The sequence below is a fragment of the Schistocerca nitens genome, chromosome 10, assembly GCF_023898315.1.
Source record: "Schistocerca nitens isolate TAMUIC-IGC-003100 chromosome 10, iqSchNite1.1, whole genome shotgun sequence".
In the NCBI taxonomy this organism is placed as follows: domain Eukaryota; kingdom Metazoa; phylum Arthropoda; class Insecta; order Orthoptera; family Acrididae; genus Schistocerca; species Schistocerca nitens.
This window is the reverse complement of record NC_064623.1, coordinates 204094487-204115344: the sequence shown is the minus strand read 5'-3', so window position 1 is coordinate 204115344 and position 20858 is coordinate 204094487. Positions and strand designations below refer to the sequence as shown.

Below are 20858 nucleotides of genomic sequence, written 5' to 3'. Positions count from 1 at the left end.
GCATTTTGTAGGCCATGTTCACTGCAGATCTTTTCCTTGTTTTCATCCATGCTATCCAGCATTAACAAAAAGCCGTGCTTAAAAAAAAAAAAACAGCACAATTGATAAAATTGGGCTTTCATGGGCTTTATTGCTTTTTTGAGGTTTTTTCTCATGTTGAGCATTACGTAGTTCAGTTTAGATTCCTATGACTAATTTAATCGAAACACTAACCCATTCTGACAGCTAGATTGTGAGTGCCTCATTTCTTGCCCTGCTTTCACTGCCTCCATTGAGACAATCTTGTCCGCCTAAGGGCTTGTTTGGTCAAAATTGAGAAATGCCTTAGGAGAGCAAAGACCTGAGAAATTAGTGAGGATCTACAAATTTCTGCATTTAAGCTAAATTATATTTCACAGTCATTACGATTCTACAACGAGTGGATCTTTTTTTTCTGGAAGTGTAAATGCTACTTAACTGTGTTTCTTATATTGCAAGAAAAGTTAAAATACAATATTAATAAAATAAATTTTTGTCACAGTTGTCTTCAGTAAATACGATGGATCTTTTCACTTTGAGTAAGGCTAACATGTAAAATTTTGTTAATTAGATTTTCATACTAAAATATAGTTGGTTTTTATTGTTTCTTGTGTTTTTTAATTTGAAGAAAGCGCATAGGCTTCTTTACAGTAAACCCGATACCATCATCTCTCAAAATGTGGAATAATTATTGAACACTTTGTGTGTACTTAGAAACACTGCTCACCGACTGGTCAAAGTAAAAAAAAAATCATTACAATTTCAGAGAAATTGCACGATTTATTCAATAGAAAGAGTTCCACAAATGGTGCACGTCAATAACGCGTTGATTCACTCTGGCGCTTATGCAAGCAGTTACTCGGCTTGGCGTTAATTGATAAGAGTTGTTGGATGTCCTGGGGGACATCGTACCAAATTCTATCCAGTTGGCGCGGTAGATCGTTAAAATCCAGAGACAGTTGAGGGCTGTGCCCATAATGCTCCAACATTCTCAGCTGGGGACAACGTTGCGTAATCGTGTCTTGTTTGTTAAAATGCTCTTAACTGTTGAAGAACGTGTATTCGTGATCTAAACTTATTTTGTGATGAAATCTCATGACGTTTCTCGGCGAAAGTTCACGGAGCAATTTGAAAAGGAAGCACCAACGAAAATGTTATTCATGAGGTAGTTAAAAAGTTTCGTGAATCAGGTTAAGAAACGTTGCCAGAGGTCAGTTTTAACGACACAAGTTATGCAGGATATTAAAGCAGGAGTTATGACGTCCCCCCATAAGTCTTTGCGAAGATTATGCCAGGTTCAGACCACACTGCAGTGTGAAGAATACTGAAATGTTATCCGCACCATGCTCAGGTTTTCCACGAGCTGAATAATGCAGATTATTTCAGAAGGGTTCACTAGTGACAGTGGTTCAAGACCCACGTTAGAGGCAACAATGGCAATGTACCAGCTACGAAATAGTCGCGAATATAACAGTGATCCAGGTAAAAAATTGTTAAGGCTTTCGTGGCCACTTGTTGACAAACTGCCTATTGGCTCCTGTCTCGGGTTCTTAGGCCGACGTTCATCTAATGATTTTTCTGACGTTTCGCCAGCACGAGTGGCTGGCATTGTCAAAGCTTCACCCTCCATTGCCGGCAGTGGACGGTGAAGCCACTCGTGCTGGCGAAACGTCAGAAAAATCATTAGATGAACGTCGGCCGAAGAACCCGAGACAGAAGCCAATAGGCAGTTTGTCAGTGATCCAGGTACTGTCAAATGATTTTTTTTTTATTTCAGTCTTTCATCAAAATGTAAATTCCTTCAACGATGACTTGTTTCAGTCAGTAATGACCATCTTCAAATTTACAATATAAAAAAATAATATATACTCCTAGCGGGCAATGTATCTTTCAAAACAATACCGCATTACATATCACGATATACTCTCATACAAACTTTGAAATGTACAGATAAAGTAAGGTAAAGCGTACGTGTTCGACAGCATGTCCTAATGTGCTAAAGCACATCGTCAAAACATATAAATACATTCAGCAAAGCATCGTCACGTAGAACTAAAATATGGTGTAAAATAGGTCACATCGTCCACACAGTCATTTTGCAACTGGCGTTACTGTAGAAAACCTACTGAAGTGCAGTAGCTACCAGAAATCTGTTTGCCTGTATGCTTTATAGATGTCGCTACTATGGACTTAGGTGTATTCTTCATTTACGTTAGAACCATAATCTGATAAAAACACATTAGGTAAAATACATGTAGCAGACTTTTAAATTTTGATAACCATTATAGAAAGCAATTGTGATAAAGGACGAATACAGTTAACGATATAAAATTATTAAAAGGAAATATAAAAAGATAAGAAGTCTGACACTTTTATGGTGAATTTGCGGTCAAAAATAAAATATACGTAATACACTGCCTATAGCACCTATAAATTACCCGTGAAAGATAAAATGTCTATATGACAAAATGACATTGTAGCCCAAATGTTTTTGACAGATGATGCTTGGTTTCATTTTGGTGGATATGTTAATAGCCTGAACTATCTGATCTGAGGTACTGACAACCCGCATAGTTCATTGAGATTGCCGTACACCCACAAAAAATTTGCGTGTGGTGCGTAGTTTCAAGGCGACGAATAATAGAACCTTTGTCTTTTGAACCAAATGTGGATGCTGCGGTCTGCCAAGACATTATCCAACAATTCATAGCGTTACTGCTGGATGCAACAGGCCGGTGCCAATTACCACACAGTTCGCTCTACTATGGAGATGCTACAGGGCTTTTTTGGTGCGAGAATCTTTTTGACAGGGTTGTGCCCATTACTAGCCCCTGATCTCAGTAGTACTGAATTCTCTCTGTGAGACTACTTGAAAGATATTGTTTACAGGAGCAGTACACAGACTCAGCAGGCACTGAAGACGAACATTACGAAAGCCATCAACGAAAAAGGAAGTGTAAAGCTGACAAAGGTAGCTAGAAACATGGTCAAACGTGTCGACAAGTGCATAGGAATGGGTGGACAGCATTTTTAATAGGTGCTGTAATTTTCGATAACTTACGATGTAAGTTTGTTAATAAAAACTTACTTATAGAATAAACTACACTACTGTCCATTAAAATTGCTACACCAAGAAGAAATGTAGATGATAAACGGGTATTCATTGGACAAATATGTTATACTAGAACTGACATGTGATTACATTTTCACGCAATTTGGGGGCACAAATCCTGAGAAATCAGTACCCAGAACAACCACCTCTGGCCGTAATAACGGCCTTGATACGTCTGGGCATTGAGTCAATCAGAGCTTGGATGGCGTGTACAGCTTCCCATGCAGCTTCAACACGATACCACAGTTCATCAAGAGTAGTGACTGGCGTAATGTGACGAGCCAGTTGCTCGGCCACCATTGACCAGACGTTTTCAATTCGTGAGAGATCTGGAGGATGTGCTCTCCAGGGCAGCAGTCGAAAATTTTCTGTATCCAGAAAGGCCCGTACAGGACCTGCAACATGCGGTCGTGCATTATCCTGCTGAAATGTAGGGTTTCGCAGGGATCGAATGAAGGGTAGAGCTACGGGTCGTAACACATCTGAAACGTAACGTCCACTGTTCAAAGTACCGTCAATGCGAAAAAGAGGTGACCGAGACGTGTAACCAATGGCACCTCATACCATCACGCCGGGTGATACGCCAGTATGGCGATGACGAATACACGCTTCCAATGTGCGTTCACCGCAATGTCGCCAAACACGGATGCGACCATCATGATGCTGTAAACACAACCTGGATTATTCCGAAAAAATGACGTTTTGCCATTCGTGCACCCAGGTTTGTCGTTGAGTACACCATCGCAGGCGCTCCTGTCTGTGATGCAGCGTCAAGGGTAACAGCAGCTATGGTCTCCGAGCTGATAGTCCATGCTGCTGCAAACATCGTCGAACTGTTCGTGCAGATGGTTGTTGTCTTGGAAACGTCCCCATCTGTTGACTCAGGGATCGAGACGTGGCTGCACGATCCGTTACAGCCATGCGGATAAGATTCCTGTCACCTCGACTGCTAGTGATACGAGGCCGTTGGGATCCAGGACGGCGTTCCGTATTACCCTCCTGAACCCACCGATTCCATATTCTGCTAAGAGTCATTGGATCTCGACCAACGCGAGCAGCAATGTCGCGATACGATAAACCGCAATCGCGATAGGCTACAATCCGACCTTTATCAAAGTCGGAAACGTGATGGTACGCATTTCTCCTCCTTACACGAGGCTTCACAACAGCGTTTCACCAGGCAACGCCGGTCAACTGCTGTTTGTGTATGAGAAATCGGTTGGAAACTTTCCTCACGGCAGCACGTTGTAGGTGTCGCCACCGGCGCCAACCTTGTGCGAATGCTCTGAAAAGCTAATCATTTGCATATCACAGCATCTTGGTTAAATTTCGCGTCTGTAGCACGTCATCTTCGTAGTGTAACTGTTGTAATGGCCAGTAGTGTACTTGAACAGCCTGTACTTTTAGAGTATAATGTATGTACCTGCGAGATCTGTTGGCTCTGGTGATGGATCTTTCTGCAACGTGGCGCTGTGCTGTGTGTTCCAGCTGCCGGGCGACGTTCCGGCGCTGAGCCTGAGGGAGCTGCGCGACATGGCGTGCCGGCAGCAGTCGCAGATAGAGTCGCAGCGCCAGCTGCTGGCCGCGAGGGAGCAGCGGCTGCGCTTCCTCAAGCAGCAGCAGCTACACCTCCAGCCGCAGGGCGCGCCCAATCAGCCGGGTGAGTGCCGCTTTCCAGCATGGCATCGCACCACCACGCGGTGCTTCAAGGAGCATCAGATCCAATTCCCGTCCAGGCACCAGGATGAGAGTCGTTTTCCATCAGGACAACACACCACCACACAGTGCTGCAACAAGCAGCAGGTCGAATTTCCCCAGCCAATAGGATGAATGTACAGAATGAGGTTTTCACCCTGCAGCGGAGTATGCCGGACCGAGACTCGAACTCGGGACCTTTGCCTTTCACGGGCAAGTGCTCTACCAACTGACCTACCCAAGCACGACTCACGCCCCGTCCTCACAGCTTTACTTCCGTCAATACTTCTTCTCCTACCTTCCAAACTTAACAGAAGCTCTCCTACGAACGATGCAGGACTAGCACTCCTGAAAGAAAGGATATTGCGGAGACATGGCTTAGCCACAGCTTGGGGAATGTTTCCAGAATGAGGAGAGCTTCTGTAAAGTTTGGAAGGTAGGAGACGAGGCACTGGCGAAAGTAAAGCTGTGAGGACGTGGCGTGAGTCGTGCTTGGGTAGCTCAGTTGGTAGAGCACTTGCCCGCGAAAGGCAAAGGTCCTGAGTTCGACTTACGGTCCGGCACACAGTTTTAATCTGCCCTGAAGTTTCAGGATGAATGTCATCTTCCAACAGGACAACACTCCACTACCTCAATTTCTCAAGCAGCAGCAGTTCCAACTCCAGCTTGATGGCAATTCCAATAAGCTGGATCAGAATTATGTTCTGGAAACATCCCCCAGGCTGTGGCTAAGCCATGTCTCCGCAATATCCTTTCTTTCAGGAGTGCTAGTTCTGCGAGGTTCGCAGGAGAGCTTCTGTAAAGTTTGGAAGGTAGGAGACGAGGTACTGGCAGAAGTAAAGCTGTGAGTACCGGACGTGAGTCGTGCTTCGGTAGCTCAGATGGTAGAGCACTTGCCCGCGAAAGGCAAAGGTCCCGAGTTCGAGTCTCGGTCGGGCACACAGTTTTAATCTGCCAGGAAGTTTCATATCAGCGCACAGTCCGCAGCAGAGTGAAAATCTCATTCTGGAAACCTTCTGACTGATTTTATGCGCCCGGCCACGAATTCCTCTTTTGTACCAAACATTTCATCTCGAAGTAGCAGTAAGCACCCGAAATCCTTCAATTATTTGTTAGATGTATTCCAATTTTTTACAACCCCTGTACTTTCTTCTCTCTACAGCTTCCTCTAGTGCCATGGAAGTTATTTATGATGTCTTAACACATGTCCTACCATTCTTCTTCTTGTCAGTCTTTTTCATATATTTCTTTCCGATTCTGCAGAGAAGCTCTTGATTTATTGTGTTATCACCTAATTTCACGACTCTTCTATGGTACAACGATTGGATTTCCTTCTTTTCTGCCTTTGTTATGTACATGATTCACCTCCAGACAATTATTTGTTCGAAACGCACATTCTTAGACATTTATTCCTAAAATAAAGGACGGAATCTCACATTAAAAGACTTCGTTTGGCCAGGAAGAAAGGAAGATTTAGAGTTTAACTTCTCGTCGATGGCTAGGTCGTTCGAGACGGAGCACAATCCCTTGGGGAAGGAAATCAGAGACTCCCTTTTCAAAGGAACATCTCTGGCATTTGCATGGATGATCTATTTAGGAAAATCAAGGAAAAACTAAATGTGGATGACCGGACGGGGATCTGAACCGTCATACTCTCGAATGCGAGTCCAGTTTGCTGACGACTATGCCACCTCGCTCGGTTTTTGGCCAAGAATTCTCTTGTTGCCTGCGCCAGTCTGCTTTTTTATGTCCTCCTTCCTGCGTTCGTCATGTGATAACTTTGCTTCAAAGACAGCACAATTCTTTCACTTCGTCTACTTTATGCTCCCCAATTTTTATGTTAAGTTTATCGCTAGTTCCACTTCTGTTACTCCTCGTTACTTTCGTCTTTCTTCGGCTTACTCTCAATCCATAATGTGTGCTCATTAGATTGTTTATCCCATCCAACAGGTCCTCCAATTCAGCCTCACTTTCACTGAGGAAAGCAATATCAGCGAATCTTATCACTGATATCCTCTCACCCCAAATTCAAATTCTCTCCTGCACCCTTCTTTTGTACCGTCATTGCTTACAGATGGAGCTGTAGGGGCGAAAGGCTACATCCTTGTCCCTTTATAATCCACGCACATCATTCTTGGTCTTGCAGTCTTGTATTCCCCTTTTGGTTCTTGTACATAGTATGTATTATCCATCTCACCCTATAGCCAACGGCCTTGCCGCAGTCGTAACACCGTTACCCGTCAGTGCGCCGAAGTTAAGCGCTGTCGGTCTGGGTTAGCAGTTGCATGGGTAACCATCCGGTCTGCCGAGCGCTGTTGGCAAGTGGGGTGCACTCAGCCCTTGTGAGGCAAACTGAGGAGCTGCTTGACTGAGAAGTAGCGGCTCCGGTCCAGTAAACTGACATGGCAGCGAGAGTGCTGTGCTGACCGCATGCCCATCCCTAATCGCATCCAGTAACGCCTGTGGGCTGAGGATGACATGGCGGCCGGTAGGAGCCGTTGGGCTTTCATGGCCTGTTTGGACTGGTTTTTTCGTCTTTCCTTACACATTACTTTACTCCTATTTTTCGCAGAATTTCAAACATCTTGTACCATTTTACTTTGACGAATGCTTTTTCTAAGCCGACAACTTCTATGAACGTCTCTTTTTTTTTTCAGCTGTTGCTCCAGCTATCAATTGCAACGTTGAAACTGCCTCTTTGCTGATTTAAAAAAGTCAAACTAACCTCATACATAAAATCCCGAACACTCTTTTCCATTTTTTTATATACCAGGGTCACTTCAAAAGTCCTGCACACTACGCACGTGCGACCGCTACGGTGGCGTGGTTAAGTTGAAATTGATGCTAGTTGTGAAAGAGACTTTACGCGTGACGGTCGAGTATGAGTTTTCTGGTTCGGGTGGACACCGAGTCAGATCGGATTATACGTAGTGACCAGCGCTCGTAAATCAAAATCGAAAGAACCCAGCGGAAATTTACAACGCTTTGGGAGTGATGTGTGAGAATAGTGTAGTGGAACGCAGCACAGTATCATGGTGTTCTGCCCGTTTCCGTGAAAGTCGGGTAAGCACTGAGAACAATCGAAGGGGTGTGGCCGAGCGGTTCTAGGCGCTTCAGTCTGGAACCGCGCGACCCTTACGGTCGCAGGTTCGAATCCTGCCTCGGGCATGGATGTATGTGATGTCCTTAGGTTAGATAGGTTTAAGTAGTTCTAAGTTCTAGGGGACTGATGCCCTCAGACGTTAATTCCCATAGTGCTCAGAGCGATTTGAACCATTTTTGAACAATCGAAGAAGTGGAAGGCCGTCCACTACAACAAACTACACATCTCAGGTTACTGTAAATGACATTTTAAAAGAGGACTGACGCGACCTTGCGACGAAATTGCATATGAGGCTAGAATGTCTGTCACTTCAGTTTACAGAACCATAACTGAAAAGTTAAAGATGAAGAAAGTTGCTGCCAGATGGGTTCCGTACGATCGCAATGAAGAGCAGAAAGCAGCTCGCAAAAAAATCGTTGAAGACTTGCTTCGACATTATTGAACAGAAGGAGAACAATTTCTGAAATGGACACGAGATTTTGAGCCAGAAGTTAAGTCTCAGTCGTCGCAGTGGAAAAGTTGTGATTGCGATGCGGGAAAAAAATCTGTCGCCAACAGTCAAAGATGAAGCTGATGATGATCTTCGCGTATGACACGAATGGAGTCATAGCTACAACTGCAGTGCCCCAGGGCACATCTGTAACAGGTGGGTAGTACAAGCTGCTTCTGCAAAATATTTTGCGCCCGAAAATTTGTCAAACAAGACCTGACATGCTGACAGCTGGTATCCTCATTTTGCACGACAATGCAAGACCATATACTGCCCTACCAATGAGAGACACGCTCGACAAATATGGATGGGAAATACTTCCCCACCTACCATACAGCACTAATACGAGCCCATCAAGCTTCACTTCCAAAACGTAACGAACAACTCCGTGGAAAACGTTTCTATACAACTGATGAAGCTTCCAGTAAGGTGAGCCGAGTAATCAGATAGCTTAACAATGAAGGTGCCCTATCCGGAATATAGAAGTTGCCAAAACGTTGAGAATCTGTCATTAGCTAGAATGGAGTTTATACTGAAGGCCTGCAAACACATTTAGTAAAATAAATTATTTTCTTCAATTCTGTCTGACGGTGTGCAGAACTTCTGAAACGACCCTCGCATTATACTAGTCAGGAACGTGGATGCATGAACTGTTAAGCTGACTGCGGGATAGTTCTCACACTTGTGGTACTGGCAGAAGTAAAGCTGTGAGTACCGGACGTGAGTCGTGCTTCGGTAGCTCAGATGGTAGAGCACTTGCCCGCGAAAGGCAAAGGTCCCGAGATCGAGTCTCGGTCGGGCACACAGTTTTAATCTGCCAGGAAGTTTCAGTCAGAAGGTTGATAAGAAAAAAAAAAGTTCTAAATCCAAGCCGAGGACTCATCCCATCAGTTGACTGAGTGTTGCATTCCAACAGGACAACAACCAATCACACACTACTGAAAGCAGCTGCAACGCCGGTCGTTGTGACCGATCGGTTCTAGGCGCTTCAGTCCGGAGCCGCGCTGCTGCTACGGTCGCAGGTTCGAATCCTGCCTCGGGCATAGGTGTGTGTGATGTCCTTAGGTTAGTTAGGTTTAATTACTTCTAAGTCTAGGGGACTGATGACCTCAGATGTTAAGTCCCATAGTGCTTGGAGCCATTTTTGAGCAACTCCTCTTCCAGGTCAAAGGGTAAGGTACTGTTTCTTACCAGTAGTCTTTTTCATGTTCTGACCCTGTAAATACAGTAAACAGGAAGGAAGGAATTCATCATCGCACACGAGGATTTGATTATGTCCTCTGTTGAGGTGTGTTATAGCAATAAGCTGGTTATCCACACCGTGATCCAGTTTATCATAGACGGACCTGAAGTTGTTGCATTTTAGCGCCGAAGTTGATGACAAATAAAGCTAGATCGTAAACACAGCTGAGGACTAATTCATAAAATGAAACTGCGCGTCATTCGGTTTTGATTCGTGCCTGAATAGGAGACAATTTCTACGAAGTTCGAGATTCCGGGTTGGAGTCCATGCCCGGCACACGGTTTCAATGTGCTAGGAACGTTTGAAATCGGCGCACACTCCGATGCAGACTGGAAGAGCAATCCTGGAAACAACACAGCTGTTGACTGAAACGTGTTTATTTTTTGTCATATGTTTGACTGGATGGGGGGCCAGACTCTAGGCATTACAGCATGGATTTTTGTCCGAATTTCGTAGCCAAATGAAGATTAGGATTTGGAAAGATGGGGTGTGAAACTGATCTTCCTGATATCCAGACCGAATTGCGTGAAAGTAATCAGGGTAATTTAGACGATATTAATCACTTAAGAGAAAATTCAAATATTTAACGAACAGCTGCTAAGTGAATGAAGTGTCAGAAACTACGTCTCTTCAAGACGTCCCTATTTGGCGCGTAAGAAATTCCATTGGTGTGGTATTTAACTGTAAAAAAACTGAAATGAAAAAAACGTTTGAAAAAAATACATGGTCAAATGTTTTGTGAAAGGATTTGTCCAAAAGCTTCAGCTGGTCCCATTGTTGCAGCCGATGAACTGAACCGATACTTCACATTATCTGCAACCACAATGGAACCACAAACGAAACAGAGACGCGTTGACTATTTCATGGGGGTAAAGGAATGTAGCCTCGAAAAATTCTATCTAAAGCATGTTACTAGCAACACCGTCAAAAAAGCCTTCTTGCGTATCCGATCGGCTTCTGATGGACACGACGGCATCACAGTCGAAATGATGAAACTTACTATTGACCTATTACTATCCACTTCAACAGACACATTCCACCACTCCTTAGCGACAAGTGTTTCCCTTGAGACCTGGACTAGTTCAGCGAACACCTGAAAAGGACGTTGTCACACCACCCTTTGATTACTGACCTATTTGCATTCTTCCTGCACTGCACTGTCCAAGGCCAGAGAATATTTAGTTCACGACCAGTTAACAAACTACCGAACTACAAGCAAACCACTAGACGAATATCAGCCAGGTTTCTGTAAACATCGCAGCATAGCTTCTGCTTTAATACAGTAAACGTATGACGTAAGTCATAGCTGTACAAGAGGCAACTGTCGTGTGCGTCTTAGACTTCAGCGAAGCCTTTGACACTGTTGACTATGACATTTTACTTGCCGCAGTTAGCCGCCTAAATTTTTCGCCGAGAGCAGTGCACTCATGCCTGACTTCTCGCCAGCAATGCGTCACGTCCGGCACCATAAAGTCGCATTAGAGGCACGTAGCATCAGGCGTCCCCCAGGGTTCGGTAATAGGTCCAATACTCTTTTCATTTTACGTAAATAATGTTTCATCAGTTTTGTCCTATTGCACATACGTGTTGATTGATGACCTCCAGTGGTATCTAAGTTCAAAACCAATGAACATGAAGACAGCCATCGAGAATCTCAGTGCCGACTTGTGTGCACTACCAAAATGGGAGCAGGATACAGGGTTAAAGCTCATCCCATCCAAAATTCCAGCGGCACTGGTTGGTCATTCTAGGCTCTTCAGCCCGAAATGTAGGGAATCCCTGCCATCTTTAACCGAAAATTGGACAATCATCAATTTCTCTCATTCAGCAAAGAGTCTAGGAGAAACAACAGATAAAAATCTAAATTGGTCTGAAAACGAAACTGCAAGTGCGGGAACGCATCAGCATCTTTCCATGAGCTACAAAAATACAAAAAGCTCTTCCCTCTTGATCTGGAAAAGAAACTTGTACAAACACACTTTCAGTTTTTGATTGCAACGATGTATCCTGCAAGGTCTTTCTCGTGAAAGCTCACGACGTCTGTATCTAGTGATGAATTCCTGTGTTCGTTCTGTCACTTGATGTTCGATACTTGGATCACATTTCGTCATCAGCTACCGTGGCTGCGTGCAGACAAGTGCAGAGCTTTCCGTACATTTTGTCAAATGGTTCAAATGGCTCTGAGCACTATGGGACTCAACATCTTAGGTCATAAGTCCCCTAGAACTTAGAACTACTTAAACCTAACTAACCTAAGGACATCACACACACCCATGCCCGAGGCAGGATTCGAACCTGCGACCGTAGCAGTCCCGCGGTTCCGGACTGCAGCGCCAGAACCGCACGGCCACCGCGGCCGGCGTACATTTCGTCTTCTCTAGTGTCTTATCAATGAACACTATCCTTTTTATCTCTCCTTGACTGTAATACTCTTGTCTGAATAACATGTCAGAAACACACGTTCCCATCATAGCAAAATTTTCCCACTCCATCGTTCAGCCACTTTCTCCAAATCCTTTTCTGTAGCAGGAACCAGACTCTAGAATAACATCCGCATTATATTAGAAAACTGAGTAACATCTCCAGCTTCAAAAGACAGTTAATGTAATATCTACTAAAGCAACAATAAGGATTACCATTATCCCGCCGGCCGCTTTGGCTGATCGGTTCTAGGCGCTTCAGTCCGGAACCGCGCTGCTGCTACGGTCACAGGTTCGAATCCTGCCTCGGGCATGGCTGTGTGTGATGTCCTTAGGTTGGTTAGGTTTAAGTAGTTCTAAGTCTAGGGGACTGATGACCTCAGATGTTAAGTCCCATTGTGCTTAGAGCCATTTAAAACATTTTTGAACCATTATCCCTGTACACTCACGTTACCCTTGTACATCACTTTTTTCCAGCCTGATCTTCCTCATTTCCAAATATTCTTAGCCGATGCAGTCTCCTTGAATTTCCATTCGCTCAGAACTCGCTGTATCAGAAAACACCTATTCTGCACACCTATAAGTGTTTCTCTTATGTGCCACTGTCAGTATTGTCATTATTATTATTATTGTTTTGTTATTATTATAATAATAATTATTATTATTAATATTATCACTACTAGGGGCAGCACCTGTAGCACTGCAAGTGCTGCCATCATTAACATCATCAGCTCATAATCAGTATAATTTATTCTCCTGTCATTACATGTGCACTGCTCTATGTGTGAAACCCTGGTCCGATGCAAGAAAGAGCCTGATAGCTTTAATCAAATCAGGTTAAATAAATAAACAAAGTAAAAGTAAAAAATAAAATAGCTTAGAGAAACATTTGAGGTGCCTTTAAACGATGCTCGATGTTGTATAGCAAATGAAATAGAATTTTAAAGAGTGCTATACGATATTTGACTGATGGATTAGAGCCAAACGTAAATGTACATGCATATCCCGCAAGAGACCGGATGGTGCAAAGCGGAGGGTACATTGTGGCACTACAAGTGATTTCCTTTCGCGTTCCACTCGCAAATAGAGAGAGGTTAAAACGACTGTCCGTATACCTCCGTGCGAATACTTTCTTATCTTCGTTGACCTTAAGCGAAATGTACGTAGGCGGCAATAGATTCGTTCTGCAGTCAATATAAAATGCCACTTCTACAAATTTTCTCAATTCTGTTTCGCGAAAAGAACCTCGTCTTCTCTCCGGGGATTCCCATGTGACTCCACGAAGCGTCTGATCGAAACTACCCATGACAAATCTAGCAACACGGCTCTCAGTTACTTCGATGTCAAACTTTAATCTGGCCTGGTGGGGATCGTGACGACCCGAACAGTACTCATGAATGGGTCGCACCTGTGTTCTACATGCGGTCTCCTTTACGGATGAATTAACCGAAGTCTACCATTCACCTTCCCTACTACCGTATTTAAGTACTCGTTTCGTTTGATAGCGCTTTGCAGTATTACGCGTAGGTATTTAACCGACGTGACTACTTCAGCCAGCAGACCACTAATACTATATTCGAAGATTAAAGAATTTTTTTCCAACTCATCTGTATTAACGTACATTTTGAGCAAGCTTCCATTCATCACACCAAATAGAAATCGTGTCTGAGTCACCCTGTGTCCTTCTACCGTCACTCAGTGGCGATACTTTTTGCATACTGCAGCATCATCAGCAAACAATTGGGGGTTGCTGCTCACCCTGTCCGTCAGATCATTTATGTATCTACGTATACAGGATGTAGCTTAATTACCTTCACAGACTTTGAGGACTTGTAGTAGAAACCAAGAGGGTTAAGTTTGGCATTGGAACTCATGTCGGGTAATGTACCGTTTTTCCTCTACACGAAAAATACAACACACATTGTTCTGTGACTCTTGCTGTGTGTCGTCTGGGTCCACTTACCAGTAGGGCTCGATGTGACGGCCACCGACGTCAACTAAGATACAGTACCTCCATACCATGTTCCAATACACACGTCCGCAGCTCGTTCTGCTGTCCCAGTACCATGGGGTCCCGGGTTCGATTCACGGCCGGGTTGGGGACTGGATGTTTGTGTTGTCCTCGTGATTTCATCACCATTCAGGCAATGGCGACACTGGAAAGTGGAAAGATTGGGAATTTGTACGCCATAGCTCCCCACAAACCAAAATCATCATCATTCGGTACACACGATCGCCAGCCTTGGTCCTACAACGCCCACTGCAGTCATAACCCGCGCCAGTAGATCTTCCTCGTACGCCGCAGGGATCTCGTAAATCAAGGATTTCGTGTGACAGCACAATTGGTAGCCAAGCGGGTTCAAGTAGGGAGAACGCGCAGGCCAAGGAAATGGCCCACCGCGACCTGTGCACTGCTGCCCAAATCATTGGTGCAAATGATCTCGGACCACACGTGAAAAATTAGGTGGTGTACCATCGTGCTGGAACCACATAGTCTGACGCACATGAGTTCCAAGAGCTCATGCAGTACGAATCGCGGTACTCGTGAGATGTGATGAAAGAAATCTGGTCCAATCACACGTCCATACAGGAACACTGCCCAAATGTCGAGACCGTATCGTTTCTGGAACTGATGGGTGGGTGGTGGTGGGGAGGTATGCGGGTCTACATCAGTCCACATGACTACTGTGGAAATTGACGGCGCCGGCCGCAGTGGTCTCGCGGTTAAGGCGCTCAGTCCGGAACCGCGCGACCGCTACGGTCGCAGGTTCGAATCCTGCCTTGGGCATGGATGTGTGTGATGTCCTTAGGTTAGTTAGGTTTAAGTAGTTCTAAGTTCTAGGGGACTGATTACCTCAGAAGTTAAGTCCCATAGTGCTCAGAGCCATTTGAACCATTTTTGGCACTGTCCAGTCCCACCACTTTCCCGAATGATGATGGTCGGTGAATGGCCTATCTACGAGAGTCGTTCAATAGGTAATGCCCCACATTTTTTTCTTTTTAAAAGCAATTAATATACATAGACAAACGTCCTTGTTGGTGCTTCACATTTGATGTTTGTTCCGTGCGCCGGTGAAGTTTCGAACCGTTTTAGCAAATGGCAGAGCCGTTGTAAAGCGTCAAAATTGCGTCTACATACGACTCACCTCACAAGCAGCGCGCTATTTTGAATTTTTGTGTGGAGAAAAAGAAACGGTGGTCAACATCCATAAGCGTTTGTGTGCAGAGAATGGTGATGCTGCATTTGATAAGAGTGGGCGATGAGTAAAGAAAGTTACAGCCTCAGGAAATGCAGAAACAGAGCTCCATGATCAGACATGCTTGGGACGTCCTGTCACAGCCACTGCCCAGACATGATGAATCATGCGGATGCCATTATTCGTGCCGGCCGGCGCATCACAACTCGACAATTGGCTCTATAGTTGTCGGTCAGCATTGGAAGTTCGTCTTCAATGATAGAGACTCTCGTATATTCAAAGAGGTGCTCACAGTGGGTTGCACGAATGTTCACAGCGGATTACAAGATTCAAAGAAAGGCCATTTCATCTGAATTGTTGGAGGGTATGAGACCGACGGGGAGGCCTGTCACGGATCGTTACCAGAAACGAAAGCTGGGTGCACCACATTGCGTCGGAAACAAAAAGGCAGTCCATGGTGCGCGACTGCTACGGTCGCAGGTTCGAATCCTGCCTCGGGTATGGATGTGTGTGATGTCCTTAGGTTAGTTAGGTTTAAGTAGTTCTAAGTTCTAGGGGACTAATGACACATAGTGCTCAGAACCATTTTTACTTTTTTTTGCAGTCCATGGTGTGGCATCATCCTCATTCACCACAAAAGACGAAATTCTAGACAAGTCATGGTGACAGTCTTGTGGGATTGTGATGACGTCATTCTCGTGGATATGATGCCAAGAAGGTCAACCATCAATTCAGAGGCATACGCGAAGACTCTGAATAAACTCAAGAAGCGTTTCCGACGCGTTCGATCGGACAAGAATCCTGCAGAAATCTTGCCCCAACACGATAATGCACGCCCATTTACGAGTCTGAGAACGTGGGAACACATCGCCAAATTTGGTTGGACATGATTGCCTCAGCCACCCTACAGTCCACACCTGGCACTCTCGCACTTCCCTCTCTTTGGGCCGCTTAAAGATTCTGTACGGAGAACACACTTTGAAGGTGACGAGTGTGTTAGTCATGCAGTGGAAACATGGCAGCGACTACAGGACAAGAGCTTTTACCAGCAGGGAATACATGCTCTTTGACAACGTTGGCGTACGGCCATAGAACGTAATGGAGACTGCGTAGAGAAATAGGACGTGGGCAAGACATGTTGATGTATATTGTCACCAAATTCTGATTCTTAACAATTAGTATGTTCTGAGAAAAGAAATGTGAGGCATTACTTATTGAACGACCCTCGTATTACCCTAGTCAGTGGCGTCGACAGCGCGGTAGATTCGGTTGTGGTATTTTCCGTGCAGCGGAAAAACAGTACGTTACCGAATATGAGTTCCTGTGCTAAACTTAAGAGGGTAGGACGTAAAACGGGCTGACTTGGAGCAAGAGAGGCACCACACGGCATTTTAATTTCCACTGTGTATACTTTTACATATAAATTCATGAAACTTTGTCAGCATCACCAGGAAGGATTCAGGATACACACCCATTGCAGTGGGAGTTCGAAAACATAACAAAATAAATGTTTTTACTTGCGAAATTTCATCATTTTTTCACTTATTATCGGCTGAATTTGTTACTATAGGTACACTTTTCTTCATACATAAGAGAGATTCTTCGATGAATTTTGCACAGCATACAAACCATACTTACAGGTGTATGAAACTCTAGAATTTAATTAATTAATTAAAAAATTATTGAGCTATTACATTTTAAACTTCATGTTTAGAAAAAACTTAAATTTTATGGTTAATTATCTCAGTTTTTGCCATAGTTTGTAATAGATTTGGAAAATTCTAGTTTCATGCACCTGTAAGTATGGTTGGTATGCTGTGCAAAATTCATCCAAGAATCTGTCTGACTTATAAAGAAAAGTGTACCTATAGCGACAAATGCAGCCAATGCCAAGTGAAAAAATGGTGAAACTTCACGTGTAAAAAAAACATATTTTGTTATACTGTATTTTTGAACTTACATTGCTAAGAGTGTGAATTCTGAATCCCTCCTGATCGTGTTGACAAAGTTTTATGAATTTATTTGTAAAAGTATAGACAGTGGAAATTAAAAGGTCGTGTGGTGGCTCTCCTGCTCGAAGTCGGCCCGTTTGACGTCCTACCCCCCTTAACCGTCTTGCCCACCAGGAAATTTAGTCACGGCATGTGTAGCGAAAGGTTAGGTTAGTGGTGTTTAACGTCCCGTCGACAACGAGGTCATTAGAGACGGAGCGCAAGCTCGGGTTAGGGAAGGATGGGAAAGGAAATCGGCCGTGCCCTTTCAAAGGAACCATCCCGGCATTTGCCTGAAACGATTTAGGGAAATCACGGAAAACCTAAATCAGGATGGCCGGAGACAGGATTGAACCGTCGTCCTCCCGAATGCGAGTCCAGTGTGCTAACCACTGCGCCACCTTGCTCGGTGTGTAGCGAAAAAGGAAGGTGCTATCACATTATGTGGACTGTGCAGTCGCATCTGTTGTACACGATTTGGAGCATCATTCGAAGGCTGTCAAAATGGTTATTTTATTGCTTACTTTTGGACAAATCATTTCGCAAAACATTTGACTAGTTGTTTTCCCAGTATTCTGTTTTCTGTTGTAAGCAGTGTGATTTGAGGGCGAGGTGTTTGTTGCAGGCCAGCAGGGACAGCAACAGCAGCAGCAGCAGCAGCAACAGCAGCAGCAGAGGGCGCACGAGGCGGAGCGGCTGCGCAGGCTGCGGGAGCGCGTGGAGGCGCAGGAGCTGAAGCTGCGGAAGCTGCGCGCGCTGCGCGGCCAGGTGGACGCCCAGAGGCAGGGCAACGCCGCGCTCAGTGAGTAGCCGAGCCGCCTGCCTGCCTGCCTCTACTTTACCTGCCAGTAGGGCTCTGACGTCCATACTGTGACTTTCCGATAACAGTGATTTCTGTCAATGCTACTTTTCGGTAACTGCGATTTTTAATTGCGACTTTTCAAAATTTTAAAATCGTGGTTTATGAATTCCTCCACACTCCAAAAAGGTAACATGCGATTTATGCTGTTTATCTCCATAGTTTCTACTCTGGAAGCTGTGGGCACTGTGCAGGAAAGCGGATCCAGGAGACACAGAAATGCCGAGCTCAGTCAGTAACCAAACATCCATATGCACCTCTACAGGGTGAAAAGTATTTAAACCGACAAACTCGGGGAGGTTGTAGGGGACATCAAAACAAATATTTTTCCCTAATGTCATTTCTTCCTGTGAGGAGTATTTAAACCGGTAGAGGAAGATTGCTCTGGCGGCAAATTAATTAAACCAAGAAACATTTTCCCATTTTTTTTTATGACCAGGAGACAACACATCAACATAACCCAATTTCATTAACAGTAGATTTTCAGAAATGCCTCCATTGACACGTAAACAAAGGTTACACTGTCGGATCATGTTCTGTCTGACACGGGCAAAAACCCCAGGAATATCCTGAAATGTTCCCGCTGCTGCTACTATCCGGGCAACCAGATCCTCTTCTGATGCAACAGGAGTTATGTAATCAAGGTTGTGCATCTCTCCACACACAAAAAAGTCCAGAGGGGTCATATCTGGGGATCGAGCAGGCCATGGCACAGGACCACCTCTGCCAATCCACGTTTCTGGAAACCGTCGGTCCAGGAATCGACGCACACGACGACTGAAATGTGCCGGCGCCCCGTCATGTTGAAACCACATGCGTTTTCTTGTAGGGAGCGGGACGTCTTCCAGCAATTATGGCAATGCTCTGGCGAGAAAATTATAATAGTGCCTGCCATTTAACGGCCTAGGTAGCAGATACGGGCCAATTAAACAGTCCCCAACAACACCGACCCACACATTAACGAAGAACCGCAAGAAGAGAATTGTGAGTATTGAAGACTCCATCACTCCCGAACGTTCCTTCATCCGTAAACAACACAGAGGATGGAAATGTAGAATGCAATTCACACTGTTCCAGGTACCACAGTGAAAACTGTGCTCTGGGTGGATAATCAACTGGTTCCAGGCTGTGGACACGCTGTAAGTGAAATGGGCGTAACAGTTGCTCTAGAAGGACTGTTCTTACATTCGTCTGATTCTTCACCATGTTACGTGCAATTGCACGAGTGCTGATTGAAGGATCCCGCTCCACACGCTGCAAGACAGCTTCCTCATATTGCAGCGTTCTTACCGTGCGACGGCGTCCCTGTCCAGGTAATCTGCTAAATGACCCGGTCTCACGCACGCGTTGGTAGACAGCAGCAAAGGTCGTATGATGCGGGATACGGCGATTAGGATATTGTTGTTGATAAACCCGCTGTGCAGCTCGTCCGTTGTAGTGCGCTACGTAGTACGCACCAACCATATCAGTGTGCTCACTCCAGGTGTATCGCTCCATTAGTGAACAGAGACAATGCACTACTACACTGGTGGACAGCAGTTGCCTGCAACTGAAGCGCGTAATACGCCCTCTGACAATACGACCTCCATCCGTTTAAATAATCCTCACAGGAAAAAAATGACATTAGGGATAAATATTTGTTTTGATGTCCACTACACCCTCCCAGAGTTTGTCGGTTTAAATACTTTTCACCCTCTATAACGTCTGCTGTAGGTATGGGCTAAACTGTGACTTCCCGATATGAGTGATTTCTTTGAATGCTACTTTTCGGTCACTGCGATTTTTATTTCCACTTGTTAAACTTTAAAAATACAATTCACGGTTTCACAACTTGTATCTCTCCGCACTCCAAAAAGTTAACGTGCGATTTATCCAATTTATCACCATAGTTGTTCCACTGGAAGCTGTGTGCACTGTGCAGGGAAGCTGATGTCCAGAGACAGGCAAATGCCGAGTTCAGTCAATAACCAAACATCCATCCGTACCTCTCTAAGGTCTGCTGTAGCCAGATGCTAAACTGTGACTTCCCTTTATGAGTGACTTCTGTGAACGCTACTTTTCGGTAACTGCTATTTTCAGTTGCGACTTGTCGAAGTTTGAAAACACAATTCACGAATTCACAACTTTTTTTTTTTCGTGTGTTCAGCCTTCTGACTGAAGGTATCAGGTACTTTGGCCGGTCACTTATGTAACAAAATGGAACACCTGCAGCTGTCGCTTTCCATGTTATTTATTGTGTAGCTACCAGTTTCAGTCCGCAGCTCGTGGTCGTGCGGTAGCGTTCTCACTTCCCACGCCCGGGTTCCCGGGTTCGATTCCCGGCGGGGTCAGGGATTTTCTATGCCTCGTGATGACTGGGTGTTGTGTGATGTCCTTAGGTTAGTTAGGTTTAAGTAGTTCTAAGTTCTAGGGGTCTGATGATCATAGATGTTAAGTCCCATAGTGCTCAGAGCCATTTGAACCAGTTTCAGCGATTCAATACACCATCTTCGGGCATTAACCCGTCAACCTCAGTTAAGGCCGAAGATGGTGTGCTAAATCACCGAAACGTCGAAAGGACGGCAGCAGGTGTTCCATTTTATTACGAAAAGTTGAAGTCCAATTTCTGCGATTTATCACCTTAGTCGTCACACTAGAAGCGCGGGAACTGTGCAGCAACTGGACACCCAGAGACAGGGAAATGCCGAGTTCATTCAGTAACCAAACATCTATATGTACTTCTCTAACGTC

At 44.8% G+C, this 20858-nt stretch overlaps 1 protein-coding gene across 1 annotated transcript in view; it reads left to right on the top strand.

Moving 5' to 3' along the window:
- Window positions 1-20858, top strand: part of LOC126210001 (apoptosis-stimulating of p53 protein 1-like) — a 339336-nt gene that overhangs the window by 170290 nt on the left and 148188 nt on the right. The window contains exons 2-3 of the mRNA XM_049939109.1: window positions 4619-4790; window positions 17895-18071. Coding sequence (XP_049795066.1) covers window positions 4619-4790; window positions 17895-18071 — 349 coding nt within the window. The remainder of the gene's footprint in view (window positions 1-4618; window positions 4791-17894; window positions 18072-20858) is intronic.